Here is a 20599-nt window from a genome sequence, read left to right as displayed (position 1 = left end):
GGGTTGGAACGGCATGATTTTTAAGGTCCCTTCCAACCTAAATCATTCTATGATATGTACTGATTTTCTGTATAAGTTAGGCCAGCTTCTATTGGCTTATTAATTTTGAGTTTATTATTTGATGTGTATTTATGAAAATATTTTTTAATTTGTATTTTGGTTGGGTGTTTTTCCTGGTAAGACTAGGATGTGGACAGTTTATTTTAGTGAATGTACATACCATCATACAGTAATTGCTTGTGGAAACCAATATGTACAGCTATATTAAACTCCAGCTTGGTATTCAGAAATTATTTGGATACTGCAGAAAGAAAAGCCCCATAATCTCACTTTCTTTACATAAGAAGCAAGCGTGAGGGAAAAGTGATTCAAAGGAAGACATCAGAATCAAAACAAGCAGGTCTACTAGTTACATGCATGTTGATGAATGTGTTAAGTGGAGTTTTCCTATCTTAGGCAGCTTCAGAAACATGTCACTAAGAGTTTGTGCTCCTTAGCCTCATGCAGGTGTTGTGCGTGGTACGTGTCAGATACTTGAGCCTCTGTCACTCAGTTTTTGCCAGCATCTTGCAAGCATCTTTCACACATATGCAGTCAGCAATGATTGTCGTCTTGAATCAGAGATGAAAAACAAGTAACTGATGACAGGGTCACGCCTTAGCCTTAATTTTGAAATAATGAGGGAAAAACCTGTCTTTGGTTGCTACTGTTAGACTGAAAGTAGTTAGGATCGCTTTGCTCTCTTCAAATGGCTTTTAAGCAAACAAGGGTGGTAGAGATTAATTTTAAACTAATGTTGAATAACTTTCTAATAGGTAGCATTTCTAATAGGTAACATTTTCAGGAGAGTTCCTAGACTTTGTGTAAAGAAGATAATGCACTTTGATTTGAGCAGGACAAAAAATAAAGGACCTTGTTTGTGAGGCTGAATCTGCCCTCTACACTGGCAGGTAGAGGTATTGCTGGCTGGAAGGAAAAAACTCAAATGCACTAAATATTATTTTACTGTTAAGCTAGTAAAATCCAGAGTTCATAAGTCAAACTGTGTCTTCTGTTCATCTATACCTTTGTATTTGGAAGAGTACGACTGCATTTTGTGCTTTGACTTTGGTAGCAGTGATCAGGAGGGATTCTCTGCTCTTCTGCAGTTCTCCTGAATGGTTGTGCTCCCACTCCCGTCACCTTTTTGTCCCCGTTCCCAGTTTTCCTAAAACATCAACCTTTAGCTGGATCATATTAAACATTAGGGATGTTCCTGCCCTGCAGGTTGCAGTAAGGATTTGACCTCTCTCAGATGATAGACTGATAAAGCTAGTTTACATTAATACAAATCTACAGGCTTTGGTTTAGGAAGGAGTTGCTCCCAGATCAGATGAGTAATGACTGGGATTTTGTTCTGCTTTCCTCTGCAATGTGCCCACTGAAATCCCCTTCTGGATGTCTTGCTGGATCAGTCTCTTTGCTCTGTTGCAGCATTGGACATCAGCAGACATCATCTTTGCTTGTGGAATGCAAACGACAGCTTAAAATGGTTTATCTGAAGCCTTCCATTTTACTCTACAGCTATCAAGGGAAATGGTTTGCTTTCTGAGAAGAAATAAGATTAAACATGTCAACAGCTCCTTTCACCTAAAAATCTGTGAAAGTGTTCAACAATTGTCATGGAGTATGGCCAACGTCTGGAAAAACAAATATCTAGAAAGTACAGTGTGATACAGGCATCTTCTGACTTCTGGCTATTTTAGGCTATTTTTATGTTGAAATATTTGAATGCAGTATTTAGTCTCTGCGTAACTGGCCATCTCTAGCTGGTCTAGTCTTTCCTTTGCAGTTTTAAACTCTTAAGGCCTTAGGTCCCACCTGCTTTGTAACATACTCATTGAACCCCTTTTGGCTTTTTCTTTCATATTTTCATTTTTGTTATTCTCACTTCAAGAATAATATGATGTTGTTTATTAAGCTTAATTCTTTTATGTTGGGTTTTTTTTTTAAGTGACAAAGTTTGATTAAAAAAAAATAATTTGGGGTGTATTTTTTTTCCCTGTTTGTTAAAAATTACATCTGGTACCTTTTGAATGTACAACAGCTGTTTTTTTCTTAGAAGATTATCCCTTAATATTCCCCTAAATGAACTGCACTCTATGAAAGAATGTGTGGTCATGTAAAACACTTTCTTTAATAGGTGATTGATCATTGTTTGCAAAGTTTAGTTATATATACTTTTATTTACAATCTTATGGGTTTGTGATGTGCACAGCTCTTATAAATCCAATCTGTGTTTTCAATGTTATCTCCAGAAGAGTTTTCTCTAGCAAACAGGTTTAAAATTGATGTGATGCTTCGGTTTATTTGAGAGAAAACAGCTGATCCTGATGAGAAAAATAGCTTGATGAACTAAGTTACATAAAGCAGCCTAATTGTTCCATTTTTTAGTAATGATGCGGTAATATTTTGCAGTAAGTAATGACCCATCATCTAAGGGTAGGAAATTTGAAGGATTATTTTTAAAAAGGAAGGAAAAGGTGGGGTAAATCTTGAGAAGAGAGCATTTGTCGCTCCCTTTAGAAAGCACTGACAGAACTTTGAATTAGAAACTTGGATTTCTTTCTATTATTCCACATACCAGATCCAGTTTTTCTTGGTTTTGAAATACTAATGACAGACATGTATTGCTCCTATTTGGAGAACCACTTCAGGTGGTCTTTCTGAAATGTATGGTTTTGTAAGCATGGCTTTCTGCTTTATTTCTGGTCTTCCCTTCATTTTGGGATTGGAAAACATCTGTTTTTTCTTTGGCTAATATTTTTGAGGTATTTTTGATAAATAATTTAATTTAAACCATCTATTTAGAGTCCCTTTTATAATAACAGTTCAATGTTTCTGGATTTGCGTGCTTCCAAGTAATTAATTTCTGTGTAAATTAAACATCTAACCCTGGGAGAGAAATGCAGTCACTCCAATGAAGTGATAGAACTTCTGTGCTTATGTTGCTTCAAACCTGAGAGCTGAGCAAAGTGGAACCCACTGGTGGGCATGAATATCCTTGAGTGGTGAGACAATGGACCTTAAAGTGGTTGTGTGAAACCTAATTCCCAAGATGACTGTTCATGCCAGAAATTGAACTGTACCAATTTTTCCTTGACTTTCTTAGGCATGAGTTTAGGCTTAGTCAGGCTTTAGTATTGTATTTTTCGAAGTGTCAATGGATGGGAGAGTTGAGTTTACAAGGTTTCTTATAATGGGCTTCCTAAGAAAGCAGGTTGGAAGGGGTTTTGCTTGTTGCTTTTCCTGCTAGCAGGCACTTTTCAGTTGCCGTCATTAAAGTATCATGTTCATGAGCTTCTGATGCTGCATTTTCTGAGTCACTCTACCTGCAAGGGACTGTGTTAGAGGAAATGCAGAGGTATGGTTTCAGTGACAAGTACAACCACAAGTGATCCTGATGACTGTCTGACTGAGTTGATTGCATTCAATTGTTACCTTACTTGCCTTATTTCTTAGACTTGACAGCATGCCAGCACCTAATATGGTACTATCTCCAAAACTAGTACTTGAACTGGAGAAGATGGAGATGAGTGTAGGCACTGTAAGGCAGTTCTGAATATGAGTGTCTTGTTGGTGATCCTGAGCTAGCGGTAAATTGAGTCCCCTTTGCTGGTGCAATGGGCAAGGTGTGCTATTTAGCAGCTTGTAACAGTTTCTGTTAGAAAGTTTGTCACTTGGTGGTCAGAGGAGGTGAGGAGGCCTGAGCAAGTTAGCTAGCTGCCTGCCAGCTGGCCCATGGAGGCAAATATGAAGATTCTTGTACCAAGTGTTCCTTTAAAAAAAAATTTAAAAATTAACACACTGAGCAGAGGGAAGAGTGATAAGGATCATCCTTTTTTGTGATGAAGAGACTGAGGTCTGGCTTGGACAGCATGTGAAGATAAAAGCTGATGTAAGGGTTTCTCACCGTGATGCACTCACAATGAGGTGTGAATATGAACTCTGATGAGGATGAAGTCTTGTTGACAGAAGACTAAATGACAATACATTTTCTATAAATAAATTCTGACTTGAAATGAGAAGGCAGCTCATAGTGTTCTGCATCAACTGGATGCAGAACAGCCCTTCCAGCACCAGTGGGAGAGGTGCTACTGGTGAAGCTCCAACTGAAAGCTTGCTGCTTTTGTTCTCAGAAGTGACTGTATTCAGTGCCGTGGGGTGTAAAACACTCACAGGAAACATGGTACATGCAGAATGTGTCTTTTGTTATGCCTTTGCATGGCTTTCCCATGGAGGAGAAAGATAACTAAGAGAGAAGCAGTGATAGAGTTTTACTGAGAAATGCTACCATGATTAAAAAAAAATTGAGAGGTGCTGCTTATGCCTCCTTTCTGATAATGCCATGCCAATGTGTGTAATTTTCTCCTGAAAAATTATGATACAGTTTGATTCTCTCTAGTGGCTGCCTTGCTTCATTTTTCTGAAATGCCACGTTGCTGGTAGGAAGAGAGACATATACATACAACCTGTGCTCACAATCTGGGGACTGGCATAGCCACGTTGTATTGCTAAGCAACAGTTGGCATCATGCTGTCTGCTAGAGCCATTCCCTGTTCATCCAATTTGCCTGAAAAGTCCAGATCAGCATCTAGCTCAAGATTTAACTAGCAAAAAAGAACAGTAGATTGAGACCTTATTTTGTGTAAAGTTTGTAATTTGATTTGTTAGTAAAGCATTAAATAGCAATTCAGAGAAACACGGTCAGGATGTGCAAATCTTAGTGCTCTTGGTGCCTTGCAATAGGATGTCTATCTATTGTGTGTGGTGAGACCAGTTTCCTATACAGCCAGCAGTGCCAGATCTCACTAGATATGGCATGAAATAGCTATGTTGCCTACAAAATGTGCATCTTTATACTAGTAGATTGTAGGCTCAAAAGAGGCCTTACTTTTTTGTGCACTGGAGAGCAATATTGATAGCCTTGGATTTTGTAGCCTTCTTTGGATAAGGGAAGGCTTTCTTTACTGCTTTTGCAAAAGCTTATTGTATACTTGCTCAGAAATAAAGCACTTAAAAAGTATAAATAAAAATCCCAGTGGGAGATGCTACTAGTTAAGCAGCTCTGGGTGACTACCTGTTGTTTTATCTTGTGTTTCATTATCGATGATACAAGGTGAAATTTGTTGCTAAGCTTGTTAGCTAAATATCAGATATGCCCTGAAAATTAATCTTATTTTCTTTCTTGATTTGTAAGACCTTAATAATTTTTGTTCTATATAAGATTTTTTTTATTGTTTGTGTGGTTGGTTTTTGGTTGGTGGTTTTTTTGTTTGTTTTGGTTTTTTACTTTCACTAATCATGTGAATTTCCATTTTAGTATCTACAGTGAACCGTACAACATTCGCCGTTTCCCATTTTCATTAGCCAAATTTCCAGCTACTCAGTGGTGTAGGGTGATTCTTGCAGTATATTTTGACCAAATTTTTATAGTGTATTTTAGCCAAGCTCAAGAAAGAGGTATTCTTTTGTGGAGACTTTTCCTCTGTGTAGCAGATCCCATTGTAGCATTTATATTAATTTTAATTCTTCACTTCTTTTTTGTTTCATTCTTTGCTTCCAAGAATATTTTATACCCAACATTTGCTGCTTTCTTTACTGTGCTCCAGGAACCTTGTATAAGTACATATGCATAGAAGTTAATATATCCTTCATATGTACATATGAAGTTCCCTTAATCTTTTAAAATTATTTCTGGTTATACTTGCTGCTATTTGTTAAATCTTTTCTAATGCGTCTTTCTTGTACTTCAGTCTGCAGAACAAATGTATCGTGCTGTGAGTGGTTGTAAAAATTAGTATCAAATAATGAATGTTTTGCAAGGAACTGACCGTGTCAGTCTGTTCACAAGCTCCACTGGTGTGATGCATGGTTGTGCACAGATGTGTTTTCTGATCAGAGGGACAAGCCAGAAGACTAAGCACTGTTCTTCCTATTATTTGCCAGTTGACTTTTAACAATCAAGTTCAAGGTCTTACTACCAGCAGGAGAGTGTAAGTGCCCCAGCACCATATAGTTCAAAGACATCACGCAGTTGGTTTTGGTCTTGAGGACTTGCTAGATGGTAAAGGGAGCCCTAGATGGGAAATCTTGAAGTTGCGAGTGTCTCAAGATTTTTTTTCCTGACAGAAATATGAATCAACAGGGACTGTCGGCCTGACAAAGTTAAATAAGATGTTTACATGCACTATTGTCCAGATTTGTGCAGACTTTCTCCAGATTTTTCCTTTGATATCATTCAGAAAACTTGTTTTTTTAATTTATTTATTTTTTTTTTCCTATCACTTTTTTAAGACTTCGTTGCTTTTGAAGGATGGTAAAAGGTTTTTCCCCTGTAGAGGAAACTGTTTTGCCAGGACCTGAGCTGTGTAATGTATGCCCAGGTTCTGGTAACATGAGTCATGGAATGATGCTATCTCTAATTTTAAAAAGTAATTTTGGGGACATCTGGAAAATACAGAGTTGTTAATTGGTAGAAAGAACAGGGTAGAAGGACTTCTACAACAGGACATAGGCCTTCCTTGCTTACCGTATTCTGCACAATTTAAGAAGAATGTTTAATATGCACAGTCTACTTCAGCATGGTTGACTTCAGTGTTGGAAAACACTGTAACCCGTGTATTGCCTGTTTTGGGATGATAACTCTGTTTCACCATATGAAAAGTCTGAAGTGTAGAGTCTGAGACAACAGGAGTATCAAAAGTCAAACCTCGTTCTGTGCCTTTGTGTTAATCTAATAATATACTACTACCTGTTTCCTACCTGCAGGAAATCTATCCAGTCTAAGTCGTCTTGGCCTGAGGTACAATAGGCTGTCAGCAATTCCGAAGTCTTTAGCAAAATGCAGTGAACTTGATGAACTGAACCTGGAGAACAACAACATTTCTACTTTGCCAGAGGTGAGAGTTAGAGGGAGTGGATTTGGGAGGGAATGTTGTTGTCAGGCATTGGTGTTTTGCAGAGGGATTGGAACATGTGAAATTATTTTGTCTTGCATCAGAGTTCTCAGGAATACCCATTGTTGTAATCTACATGTGTGTAATTTGAAATATTGCAATTCTTTACAGATTAGATGTGTCTAGTATAGAAGAACTGATGTCATACAACTTCAGTCAAAAGTGGGAGTAATACATGTGATTGGATTTGCTGTCCTCAGTCTATTTAGAAAATATAAAATAAGGAGTCCAGGTTTCTACCATTCAAACTAGATAAGAGCTTCTCAGTGTTCCTGTTTCGTGTAGGTAGGGAAGAAGCAGGAAAAAGAAAAATAGGATATCTCTTTTCCCTCTGACGCAAGAATGACCTTTAAGAGAATGGGTAAAGCTTGTCACAGCTACTTGGCCTCAGCACTCTCATTTGAAGGTGGAAAAATATGCTCTTGACACCAATGAGATATCATCTGGCATCTCCTTGACACACCTTCTGCCAGTTATAAAAACCAAGAATTTGAATAATTTTTCATTTTCCAGTGACTATCTGAGGATCATAGAGAGAGGAAGATAAACCACATTTCTTTTCATACTTGCTGCTCTTGATTCTTATCTTGGTCTCACTTGGTTCCAAGCTTAGTGTGGGAGTGAGGAAAATGTCTGGGGCCGCCTTGTCAGTCTCTTCAAGTAACATGTTCCGTGAACAGAGTGCTTTGCTACCTGTGGGCTGGAGAGGCAGAAAGTCCTAGTCCCCAGTGCTACTGTACATTTTTCTGTGCTCCTTCCCTAGAGTTCTCTAAAAGGTGCCCCTGTGGACTCCAGTTTTACGGTCCTGGATAGCTGCAGTAGTTGGCTATGGACCATTTTTAAAATACAGGTTTGATGTCTGCAGACTCTGAAACTATTTCAGCTGTTAGTTATACCTTTCATCCTGATTTTCCTTTTCTTATGTTTCTTGAGATTGATTTATCAGGGTAGCAGAATGTGATGCTTGGCTGCATACTGCATGCTTTTGGTGCTAGTAAACATTTAGAGAAAATGTTTGACTTGAAGCATCAGTGCCTGGGCAGAATTGTTTTGGTGATAGAAAAAAATCTGATATGACTGATTCTTATTTTAGATATTTTTTCCTGTTGCTTTAGAACTGTTTGGAAATAAAGGTTTTAGGACATAACATAGACTTATATTCTGTTCTGTTTTAATGATGGTTCGAACTGCTTTCCTAGGCTGTTACAGCAGTATGAATTATTAGTATCAAATAATTAAAAAAATATTTAGAGGTATATAGGAAAATATACACAGAAGAAAAAAACACAACAAAATGCATTTGGAGTTAGGTATTCATTTTAACAAAGTGCCACAAGTAACTATTTTCCTTAAGATAAATTTTTAAACTCCTCAATAGTAAACTGAAAACAGATAATAAATGTTTGGGTAAAACTATGACTTAAGAAAATGCTGCTGACTGAAAGCCACCAGGCTGCTTTTCAGATGAGAGCTAAGCTAGCCCATCCCACCCGGACATAAAAGCAACTACGGTATAATTACAAAAAGCTAATGTGAGGGAAGATTACTTGCTTTAAAATATGTTCAGTCATAATGCAAAACTCTGTGACTGTGCTGCCTTCTTCATCTATATTTGCCAACAATATGTTAACACTTAAGCTGCTACCTCGCAGAAGGGTATAGTTTATACTGTAGTCTGTTTAAAGTCAAACATTCTGTGCTATAATACAAAGAACTGTGTATGTAGAAGAAACTTCTGAATTTCAAAACATAGCCAAAGCTGTTGACACAATGCCTAATAAATATTTTATCTTAAAAGGATGGGCTGGGGGAAGGCAGCACTGCCACAGCTCTCATAGATACAAGAGCATTGTTCTCTTTGTACTGCCAAAGCTCTCTTGCTTCCCTTCAAATGTGTTTAATTACTCTATGCTATTAGGGTTTATTAGCTAAAAATTTTTAAATATTTTTTTGTGTGGAAGCAGACATCAAAAATGGCTTTTTGAAATACCAAGATCCATATGAAGCAATAAAATGTGTTTGTAAAAGAGCTGAGGGACTGCCTTAACTCTAGGACAAAGAATATTTGTTAATGAAAGTATAGCTAGAAGTAGTATTTCCTAATCAAAGATTATGCTAGTTAATGATTAGGTTAAATTAATACTGATTTGAAGATCCATTATTTTATCTTTAGGGGGAAATTGTTTCACTGATATTTGCCAAAATGCCCCCAGAATTTTATTTCAGTGCTTAAAGTTTTAGCTGTGATATGTAGGCAAGTCCCTACTTAATCCTGTTTTATTTAAAATAACGTTACTGAAGTATTTAGAAAAGTAGCCAAAGCTGTCCTGGTGAAATAGCAAAGCCATGTTCTTGAAGCTTTTACAGTTAATATAGCACTGAAATTTCAGTCCAGAAATACTGGTACTATGAACATGGTTGGAATAATTATTTTGTTACTGCTTTTTCCTGATTGCAGGTGTGCCATTATTTATGGCATGTAATGCCACACATAAATCTCCAGTTTCTGTAATACTTAAGCAAATAGGACTGAGTGCAAGTTGGTGTGGTAATAACCAAAGGTGACACTTCAGCAGTCATTTAGATCTTGTTACCCATCCCCACAGTTCTAGCAATGTGCTTGGCATGTAACTAACTGATAAGCTCTGAGATATTTGTGCTGCTGGGATCTTGGAATCTGATTAGATTGTGAAGTGAAATGAGACTCTGGATTCAATGGGCAACCATGGCTACCCAGTTTAACTCTGGGCTTCTTGCGTTTTATTTCTTAAGGGGAAAAAATAAGGGAAGGGGAATAATAATTATTTAGGAATATTTTGAAAATAGGGAAAATAAAAAAGAAATTTCCAGAGCCTTGCCTTGCCATTCTTTTTTTCTGTCATATTACCTGAAAGTGTTACAGCCTAAAAGGAAAGTTCTCCCAATGTGTTCACCTTATGGAATGTTATTGCACTAACAAAGATTTGTACTGGAAGTATCAAAGCCAGTTTGCAAACCAGAGCATGCCCTTCTTTGGGACCCATCATTCACTGCCCCTGAGCTCTGCAGAGCTGCCCAAGACACAGCAACGTGTTGCTAAAAAAGATCCTTTCAGAGGGGAAAAAAGAGTTACAAACCTCCTAAATTTGTGCTTTTCAGTGTGATAGGTTTGGGTTTTTTTTCGTACCTGGCAGTTTCTTAAGGAGAAAGAGGGAAATAAGGGGACATAAGGTATGGGCTGTGAGCAGAGATTGTTGCTGACGAAGTTTTATCAAATGTAACACTGGTTTGTGTGTTGCAAGGCTTATTTGGGGGTTGGACTTGAAGGGGGAATAACGTTTCTAATTAGACCCATAAGAGAAAAAAGATGTATTCACATAAATCTGTCCTAAGTTCCTGGGTGGTTTTCTTCTCTCTACAGGGTCTTTTATCCAGCCTTGTCAAACTGACTAGTTTAACACTGGCCAGGAACTGCTTCCAGTCCTATCCCGTGGGTGGCCCGTCCCAGTTCTCTACAATCTACTCTCTCAATATGGAGCACAACCGCATCAATAAAATCCCCTTTGGAATTTTCTCTAGAGCTAAAGTATTAAGTAAGCTGAACATGAAGGTGAGGCACAGAAACATGCTACTGTGTGTAAAATTGATGAGGAGCACTGTTGGCTGCTCCATGAATTCCAGCAAACTTGAGAGAAGGAATGAGCAGATCGTGCTGAAGTGGATACTGCTGCTGTCACATGTAGATGTAATTCTGTACTGGTTTAAAAAATGTACTATCAAGATGTTAATGATTTGTCTTTATTTCTGTTAGTCAAGCTTTTGTCATGTTTTCTCAAGTTTGAACAATGAAATAAGGAAGTTGGTTGCAAAGTTATTGAGTATTCACATGGGACATGAGCATGTAAAGTAGCTTATTTCTTTCCCTCTCTACTGTTACAGTTTAGATTATAAACAAAATTATGTAAAATATACTTTTTAATATATTTTTGCAATGCCTAAGTTTGGACACTTTTGGCAGTAGTTATAGAGCACAGAAGAGGAATGTTTAAGTCTGTGCTACAAACACTGAGTGAAAAGAACTAGGGAAAAGAGATTGTTATTCTGAGACTGGGTTTGTTTTAAGTTCTTACATTATTTTGGAAAAAGTAAATAATATTTGAGCAGTAGCTAAGCTCAGCTTCTCTCTTAGAATATCTTTTGGCCCAAATGGATTCTTAGTTTGCATTGAGACCATTTTTTATCACATACCCATTTGTAACTTTGCATGTTTACCAGGACTTTTCAGTTTGTTTGTTGTTATTTTTAGTGTTTGGTCTAGATAAAAAGTTTTGTAGCAACGTTTTGAGCAGTAAGCTATTCAGATTAGTTTCAGGTGTTTTTACTCTTTGCCATTAAGGTATATTTCCTTTATGGTATGCTTGTTTTTTTTTTTCTTGTTCCTTTTTTTTAATGGAGTTTTTGTTTGCTGATGGGTTTTTTTTGTTTGTTTGTTCGTTTTTTTAAATAAAAATGCATGTATTTTTAGGATTACAGCATTGCTGTTTTAACTGCTGGGACACATGCAATCTTGAGAATTATGTACTTCTGATTTGTCCACTTCAGTTCATATTAGTAACACAGAGTCAGTTCTGTAACTCTAGGCTGGGACTATTTACTGCATTTGGAGAAATTTAAAAAAGTATTTGGCTAATTATAAAAATTTATTACTCTGATTTTGACTATGTACTGTTATTAAGTATTTTGTAAGCAGGTTGTTTAATCTCTAGGATGGCTTTTCTACTTCTTGCAAGTGCAGACCCTAAATGTTTGATATGTTAAATCCCAGGACAATCAGCTGACCTCTCTCCCCTTGGACTTTGGGACTTGGACTAGTATGGTAGAACTGAATTTAGCGACTAATCAGCTCACAAAAATCCCTGAGGATGTATCTGGGCTTGTTTCTCTTGAGGTGAGAAGAGTATGAATGAATAGCTACGTGAATCTCTGCAAACAGGTGTTCTCTTCTTCAGGTTTAAGTAGTATTACTTTTGGGTCAAATAAAGCCAAATAAATGTGTATGTGTGCTGTTTAAATAGATGTGTTGCATTTGTTTGTGGTTGTTGTCAACAGTTTTTTGAATGTTCTTTAGGCTTTAGATGAGTGTGCATGAATGGCTCAGTACATATATATTTTAAACTGTGTAGAGAGAAAATGTTTCTCAACAGGAAGTTACCGTTGTAAATTAAATGGCACTGGGCTCAGTTTGATTTCTGGAGAGACCAAAATGGGAATATCACAGATCAGAAAAAAAATGTATGAGGTGGCATAATGTAGCACTGTGAACTTTATAGGCAGCTGGGTGGGAATTCCCAGCCTGTGAGAGGGAAGAACTCATAGGTTGGAGCCATGAACTAGACCTGTTGTGTCCCCTAGTCCTGTTTCCCAAGGTACCATCAGCAGAAACAAACTTAATTGGAGGGACATAAATGTAGAGGTGCTTATTTGGGCAGTTGAGGGGACTTTGTAGCCTTTCTGGGTTGCTGGAAGAAATTTGTTAAAGTACGATAGCAAAAGGCATATTTGAAATTGTAGATTTCCAGTGTGACTGCTGCTTTGAAGAATTAATAATTCCTGTGGTTTGAGGCAAAAATTAGATGGCAGAGTAATAGGTATTTTAGTAGTCCGGTTCCCTTTCAGTTAAGGCTGTGATTGATGTGATTGGGAAGTTAGTAACCTCTAGCAAGTGGATTTGCCAGTGCTCTGCCAGCTGCCAAAGCTGGAGAGCTGCATGGTCTGCAGACCTGTGTAGTGCTATTTTGCTCTGTAATTAAAGAATCAAATACAAAGAAGTATTTGGACAGTGTTTACACAAAAGTGAAGGTTCCCACAGTAGAGTTAAGTCAACTGCATTGCATGTAGGTAATATTTTCTGTTCCTGCCTTTGTTTCATGATATATGATTAAAATGTTACTATTCTCATCATTCTGTGTATGTCGTGGTTCATAAAGAAAGGCCACCAAAAGACTTCCTGTACTTGTGCTAAGATTTTGGCTTTTATTCATTTTGATTTTCACTTCGATTTTTAGCCTTGTTTTCTATTGTTTTCCTGCCTTTGGTGTTTCCTCGTTGCACGGGACTAGTGAGAGCTGGGGGTGGTAGAAGCCAGGCACTTGCCATCTGGGCTGGCTTAGCAGCGAGCTGTATGTGGCCAGCCTGAGGATCCACACTGTGTGCTCTTTCACATCCTTGTGTTTCAATGTGCTTTGTTAAATAATTAGGTAATAGCATTTTTCAATCGGCAGTTAATTGCCTGACTTACTGCTCACTGTGTTGGTGTGAAGCTTGATTAGTTCTAAGGTCTGTTGGACTTCTCGGGAGGAAAAATGGCATGCTAGTGTAACCCTGCTGACATGCTTGTGGTATGTTGCATAACTCTGTTTAATGACGTTGCAAAGAAGTATATTTCTGGAACCTAGGATATTTATAATTCACTTTAGAAAAAAAATGAGGATAGCACTGTAGTAGGGGCTAGTGTGTGGTAGGAGGCCATTCTGAAAAGCCAGTATCTGTGCAGTCTTCTCCTTAGCTGCTCTGGTCTTTAAGTTAACTTGCTGCTGCTCCTAACTAAAGAGCCATAGGGAGAAGAGGAAGTATTAAGCTCTTTAAGGAGGACTTGGCAAGTACAGCAAATAATGTAAAACACAGTTATGTCATAGCTATAAGGAAAGATAAAATAATGGGAAATCTAGGAAGGCACTGGGGTTTTTTTTGGTAATTTAATTTGAATGGAGGCTAGTATTTGGCTTCTTTACTAGAGAATATAAAAGATCTTGTCTTAGTTGTTATTTACTAATTGTGTTGCTGAAATGCAATTTTTTTTTTAATTAGGTTCTTATCTTGTCCAACAATCTACTAAAGAAACTTCCCCATGGAATTGGAAATCTACGGAAGCTCCGAGAGCTAGATCTAGAGGAAAACAAACTGGAATCCTTGCCAAATGAAATAGCTTACCTCAAGGATCTGCAGGTGAAACAATAATGGCTGAGATAAACATCCTGCATCCCTTATTTACACCATGCTAATTTAATTATTGCTAGTTTGATGAGGGAAACTCTTTGGGAAATGGACATAGCAACAAAAGTTAAGAATCTTGTGCAACTTCATCCACAGTCTGTCCCCACAAATTCTTTCCCAGATTTATCAGTTAATAGTGAACACAAATTGTAAAGATTTTAACTGTTGTACCAGGACTACAATACTGCCACAGGAATACCTTCTGATTTCAGTGATGTTCATAAAAGTTTTTATATTTAAGCATGTGATTTACTATGTGCTATATTTTTTTAATGTTTAGTAGTGCTTAATAGAGGTCTGAAATGTTGTTGAGGAGTCGACATTTTTTTGTTCAGATGCTGGAGGACAGTGCATCAATTTATCAGCTTGTTACTTGCTGTAATTCGAAGCAAAAGTCACTACATTTTTTTTTTTTAATGTTTTTGTTTTTTTTCCCCTTAGAAATTGGTTCTGACTAATAATCAGTTGACCACCCTTCCCAGAGGTATCGGTCACCTTACCAATCTGACACACCTTGGGCTTGGAGAGAACCTTCTCACACACCTTCCTGAGGAAATTGGTAAGATCTCCTTTTCTGTTTCGTTAATGTAGGGTGCCTGAGCCAAAGCAGTTACTGACACATCAGATAGGCATCTGGTGTGCTCATAAGCAGAGGCCACAAAATTCATGTGAAAATTCTAGATATACACAGCCTGATGTGCCACAGGAACAGCACTATAATGTTACAGTCCCTCTCAGTTCTCTTACTCTGTGTCTTCTCAAGTCAGTTGTTATCTAAAGGAGATGTAGTAATGGATATTTTTTTACAGGGAAATTAAACCAAATTCGTTCTTGCTTAGGGTTCCTGTGCTTGAAAACAGGAGTTGAGATGAGTCACCAACTCTAGATACTACAAAGTAAAGAATCTTCAAGTGGACTTAGAGCTTCTGTCTTAAAAGTTTTAAACTGCATGAATTAAAAAAAAAACAACTTGGCATTATTTTCTTTTAACCAGGTACACTGGAGAATCTGGAAGAACTGTATTTGAATGACAACCCCAATCTGCACAGCCTTCCTTTTGAGCTGGCTCTTTGCAGCAAACTGTCAATAATGAGTATTGAGAACTGCCCGCTCAGCCACCTTCCACCTCAGATTGTTGCAGGAGGACCCTCCTTCATCATTCAGTTCCTAAAAATGCAGGGACCATATCGTGCCATGGTCTGATGCTAATCGGATTGTCCAATACACTGTACAAAATACAAACTGCATTAATGTTGTAATTGTCTGTATATGTATATATAATATAATATATCGGGCTTATATTATATTATATATATATATAAATATATAAATAATATAAAAAGGCAAATTTAAGACTGCATTATGTGTTTCTGCTAATAGAGGAATCATAGCCATTTAGATTTTTTTTTTATTCTGTAAAAATGCTTGTCTAAGTTTTCTTTGCTGAATTTGATGGAAGTTGTCTGAATAATCTGGTAATGCCAGTTCATTTAAAGCAATTGCCAATGAACTCAAAGTTTAAATTTAAGGGACAAAAAATAGTTTTGCTTAGATTTACTTTCAGTTAAGAGAAATGTATAACCTTTATATAATGAACTTTTCTGTTTTTCTCCCTTTTTTTTTTTTTTTTCTAATGTCAAAACCTGAAAGGGTCATGTGTCCTGAGGTTGGGATTTTCTTTTAACTTATTTGAGATTTGAAGCAAATGGGTGTTTTTATATTGTTTACAGTCAGAGTAAATCACTGGATTTTGTTTTATTCTGATTTGCTCTGTTTTAATCAATCATATCTAGAATTTATATGCCTCTGCTGATGAATTTTTATCAACCGGTTTGTATACTAAAAACATTTACTCATCAGAACAACTGGCAGGTGAAAAGGATGCAGTCAAAACAAAAAGAAAAAAGAAAAGAAAAAAGCTTGAATTCCTTTAAGTCTTGCTTCCCTGAGTTATCAGTTACAGGCATAACATATCTGAACTGAGCCTTTTGCAGTTGGTCTTTTCTAGCACAAGTAAATCTTTTCCAATGGGTAAAAACGTTGAGTGTTCTCAGTGAAGAGCGGTTTTCATTTTGTGAAGTAACAATTCCATGAGGTCTAACAGTGCAGTTAAGTGGCAAGGAAATAATATATATGTACATTTTTATTACAATGTTGAGTCATAAACTACAACAGGCAATTTTAAGGATTCCTTATAGTCCTTGTACAATAAATGAATGTGTCTTACTTTTAAACACTGCAATATATGTAAGTTTTAAGGTTGGTTAACAATGTACTATGGTTTTATATCTTGACTTGCCTTGTACCTCCTTCCATTATGGAACTTCTGTGTCCAAGCACAATATCTTCACACTGTGCTGTTTTGCTGCTGAACTAAATGCACTTTTCCCCACAGCTGGGGCACTTGCTTCAAAATATTCAGTTCAGTATCTTGATTATTCTTTTTTAACTTCATCCTATCTGTTTCAGTATTAAACCAATCTATTAAAAAAAAGGCACCTTTTTCATTTGTGCACAGGTGTTGATAGCTCAAGAGAAACACTGTAAGTAGTGGACATTCAGGTTTATCTTGGTGACTTTCTTGGTTGTTAAAAGGCAGGAGATGCTTCAGGGAGATTTACACTGTTGCTGCACTTGTAGGGCCAGTTGTCCTTTTTCAGGAGGGTAGGAACTCAAGGCGGTTGCATTCCACGGTTACTCAAAAGCTGTCCAGTTTAGACTCATTGGAATTGCTGCTGGGGTAGTGTGACTTAGAGGATTGTACCTTTTTGAACAAAATCAAATCAACCCATGCCATGGGAAATCTATTTCACATGCAGAAGTCTAGGGAATATTATTTCTGGCTTTCAGGCATGCTTCCTTAGACGTGCTGCCTAGATCTGTTTGCCTTCTGTTTTGTCATATGTCTTTTCCTTAACAAGGAGTAAGTTTAAATGGAAGGCAGGTGGAGATATAAAACCTTAGAGGGCTTAAACATGCTGTAAAACTATTGTAGATGTCACTGGATTTTACTAAATGATGTTCTTTCTTTCTCACACACTCTTATCTCTGTCTGCCACCCCCCCCCTTTTTTTTTTTTTTTACATCTACTGTAGCTTTTCAGTTTAGATGGTAGTTTATAAAAGGCTAGTTCCTTACAGTTCTGCCTGAAGTTAATCTTTCTCAGCATTAAGGTGTTAAAATATGAAGATGCTGAGCTGCTTAGTGTCAAGACTGTAATCTAACTTCTGAATATACTTCTAAATCTGTATCTGTGCCCTCAGGTCTCTAGGGGAAACTGGTTTGATGAATATGGTTCCTTAAAACAAAAGTGGTGACCCCTGTGTTTTCAAGCATCTTGGTCTCATTCCCTGTCTGCTCCTCAATCCCATTTTTATAAGAGTTGATGGGACTGAATTTGTTTAGTTTGTAAATATGTTGACTATTCACCTTGTTAAGGTACATGGTTAATGACTGTATGATTTGAGCTGACCCTCTCTCAGATAAATTCCTGTGGAGAAGTTGGCTACCAAAATAGTGCTCGTTACACTTGCTTAAAAACAAACGATTCTTTTCATTACACTTGTAGGAATAAATAAAGCTATGATTTAATTCATTACTATATTAAAAACAGGATATTTTTTCAAACTATCTTTGTGCTAGTATGGTTGTTGCAATGCCAGATAACCCTGGCCCCCGTTTTAAGAGTTTAATTTTATGTATTCTGAGGTGAATGCTTATTTTTTCAGTGTCTCAAGGGAGAGGGGGAAAAAAAAGCAGTGTGAGAGAAGCTTTGGTACAGGAGAAATCAACTCAGAAGAATTGGAAAAGTTCTTTACAATTATCTGAAAATTTAAGTATCAACCGTGTAATATGGATTGGGAATAGAGGTGTATGAATCCATGCAAGTACGTACATGGATTTATATCCAAATCTGTTCTCAGATCCATATAAATCCAGTTTTTTTGATCATTCGAAACAGTCTCACATCCTGACACAACAGGCATTTGCATTTCCCAGGATACTGGGTTGTTAACTGGTGCAGTTCCTAGATTGTATTTAATGCCTGATGACATTCAGTTGGACACATGCTGGCTTATACACGTTTAAGAATTTTGTCTGGCCTAATCAATTAAAGTATGAATGGAAAGAACTTCATCCTGACAAGTGTATGTATACATACATATGTGTATGTATATGTGTATCTATACATGTATGAAAGCAGAGACAAGGTGGATAAATTAATTCTTTATGGCATCTTTGATGGTAAAATAGAGAAACGGGTGATTCCCAGATACTTGTATTAAATATTTATGCTCCTTGCTGTACTGGGGAAAATAATTGAGAAGGGTTATTGGAAAGTGTGACAATCTTTACTTTGGGTGAAAACCCTAACCTTGATTGCTTGCCCACAGATAAAATACCCATTTTGTATGTTTCTGTGTCTACATACATAAGAATATGTACATATACGTATGCCCCATAAAGACAGTAGCCTGAATCATGCCTTGATTTAACAATCTGAATTGCTGTACTATATAATATACAGTATTATGGAAGTCTGGTAAGGTGTAAAGCAGATTAGGGATTCGTTGGATGATGAAAAGAAGGAATAATTGCTGCTGTGACTCACGTTGGCCACATATTGCATTTACATCTGCTAAATAGAAAGTTATTTGGTAAGTCTTTGGAAAAAAAATGTTTTCTTTTAGTAGAAGCCCACTGAAGTTCTGTCTCAGAATGTCCCATATTTAAGTTCATCACCAAAGCTGTCTGGTATAAGTGCAGTGCAAACGCTACCTGTAAAGTTGGGTCACACGGTTGTGTAATTGACGCTTCGGAAACTTTAAAATTCATACACCCCTTTTTAGAAAGAGATTTGGGTTCTGGGATATTTGCTTCAGTGCCTCTCTTGGATTTAGATTTGCCTCTGCAGTTTTGTTCCTCTTTTGCTAATGTTATGTGAGAAAGTGCATGTTCAGTCTTCTTGAAGGTTGTGTTTGCTCATATACATGACTTAGTAAATCAGTACTGAAACTGTCTAGCTGGTTAGCACTTAAACCTATTGTGTCACCTGGAGTTCAGTTATCCTCTTTAATCCTGGGAGTTTGATACCTTTTATTTAACAATTAGAAAAATCTGAGAGGTTATTTTTTCCTTTTTTTTTTTTTTTTAACTCACAAATGAATAACATTTCTGAATCAGAACAAACCCGTATCAAGGGAGTCTTCATATCTGGATGCAACTAAGAATTTTCATCTAGTCACTATGGTACCTCCGTTGTATCAAATCAGCATGCCATGAATAGCTTCTAATTAGAAATGTGCAGTTGGCTGTAGTTTGCACAACAGAAACTTCAAGGCACAGTCAGGACAATTACAAGCAAATTAGAATATCTGCAAATGGTTTTAGTTTTTTATGTTAGCAAAGATCAGAAAATTATGTTTATTATTCTGATTTTTAGATCTTAACCAGGACTGCACAGGACTTTTGCTGTGGAAGAATACCAGACCACACTAATTTTGTGGTTAAAAGCTAAACAAGAGTGTAAACAGTCTAAAAAAAAATGTACTTTTAATCTGAATTATTGTAATGTTGATTGTTATGTCTATATAAAAGATTGCCTTGCTTTTTTATAAGAGTCATTCTGTATCAATGCATTCATTATAAATAGTATATTTGTAAATAAGGTGCCACTGAGTATTTTGAAAGTTTTCTAGTATTTCTAGTTTCACATTAACTTGGATGTAAGTTACACTTTTGCAGTGCCCCAAATTATCCAGAACTACTTTCTCATTATATACTCATCAGTCTTTAAAGATTTCATTTTTCCTGAGTAAAATATAGAATTCCATGTATAGCAATTAAAGGAAACTTCAGAAGTTGCATGAGAGTAACTGCTTTACTCAGAGACATGCTTTTATGAAGCAAATGCTGGAAAAATCTTTTGCTTTGTTGTGGTACAGTAGGGCATATAGTGAAAAAAACCCACCACTTTCTGGAATGGAAGAGAAATCTTTGGATTTTAGTGCAAGATGCATTTCAACAACAACAAAAAATTGAAGTAGGTATAGTATTCTGGTGCCTGTAAGACAGACACCTATATTTAAGCTTCTGTTTTGATAAAATACAATATTGCCAAGCTGACATGGCAGAGCTCTAAACCAAAATGTCTTTGAATTCTGTAAGGCTCATTACAGTAGGCACTGTTTGAAGGTGGTCATGCTTGCATTGTGTCCTACAAACCAAAAAGTGCCGGTATCCTTTGAAGTCAGAATAGAAAGGCTTTGGCAGTTGGGATACAATGATGATGAGGAGAGCACCAGTGTAACTTGCTGTGGCTGATGGCTTTAAAGCTTGCATGGGTTCTCACGGAGCACAGCAGTCCCTCCTGAAATAATCTGCGTAGCTCTGTCCTTAGAGATTAAAATCAGTGGAGCGTCTGACAGCAACCTGGACACAAACTAAGGAGGTGGCCTCATCACGGGAGGGATGTTGGGCCAGGTGCCACCCCTCCTTCGTCCTGCAGGGCTGAGTGGCAGACTGTGCACAGAGCACACCAGGGACATGCAGTTCCTCCCCCGTACTGC

The 20599-nt window shown here is 37.1% G+C and overlaps 1 protein-coding gene across 4 annotated transcripts in view; it reads left to right on the top strand.

Moving 5' to 3' along the window:
- The window catches only part of SHOC2 (SHOC2 leucine rich repeat scaffold protein), a 66571-nt gene extending 46917 nt beyond the window's left edge, over nt 1-19654 (top strand). For all 4 annotated transcript variants that reach the window (XM_051618500.1, XM_051618498.1, XM_051618499.1 and 1 more), the window contains 6 exons: nt 6811-6941; nt 10399-10587; nt 11803-11925; nt 13845-13982; nt 14472-14589; nt 15025-19654. In XM_051618500.1, coding sequence (XP_051474460.1) covers nt 6811-6941; nt 10399-10587; nt 11803-11925; nt 13845-13982; nt 14472-14589; nt 15025-15233 — 908 coding nt within the window. In that variant the 3' untranslated portion in view covers nt 15234-19654. The remainder of the gene's footprint in view (nt 1-6810; nt 6942-10398; nt 10588-11802; nt 11926-13844; nt 13983-14471; nt 14590-15024) is intronic.
- The last annotated feature ends 945 nt before the right edge of the window (nt 19655-20599 follow it).

The sequence above is a fragment of the Apus apus genome, chromosome 4 (genome assembly GCF_020740795.1).
Source record: "Apus apus isolate bApuApu2 chromosome 4, bApuApu2.pri.cur, whole genome shotgun sequence".
NCBI classification, from domain to species: domain Eukaryota; kingdom Metazoa; phylum Chordata; class Aves; order Apodiformes; family Apodidae; genus Apus; species Apus apus.
The sequence above is the reverse complement of the archived record's forward strand: the minus strand, read 5'-3'. Positions and strand labels throughout refer to the sequence as shown.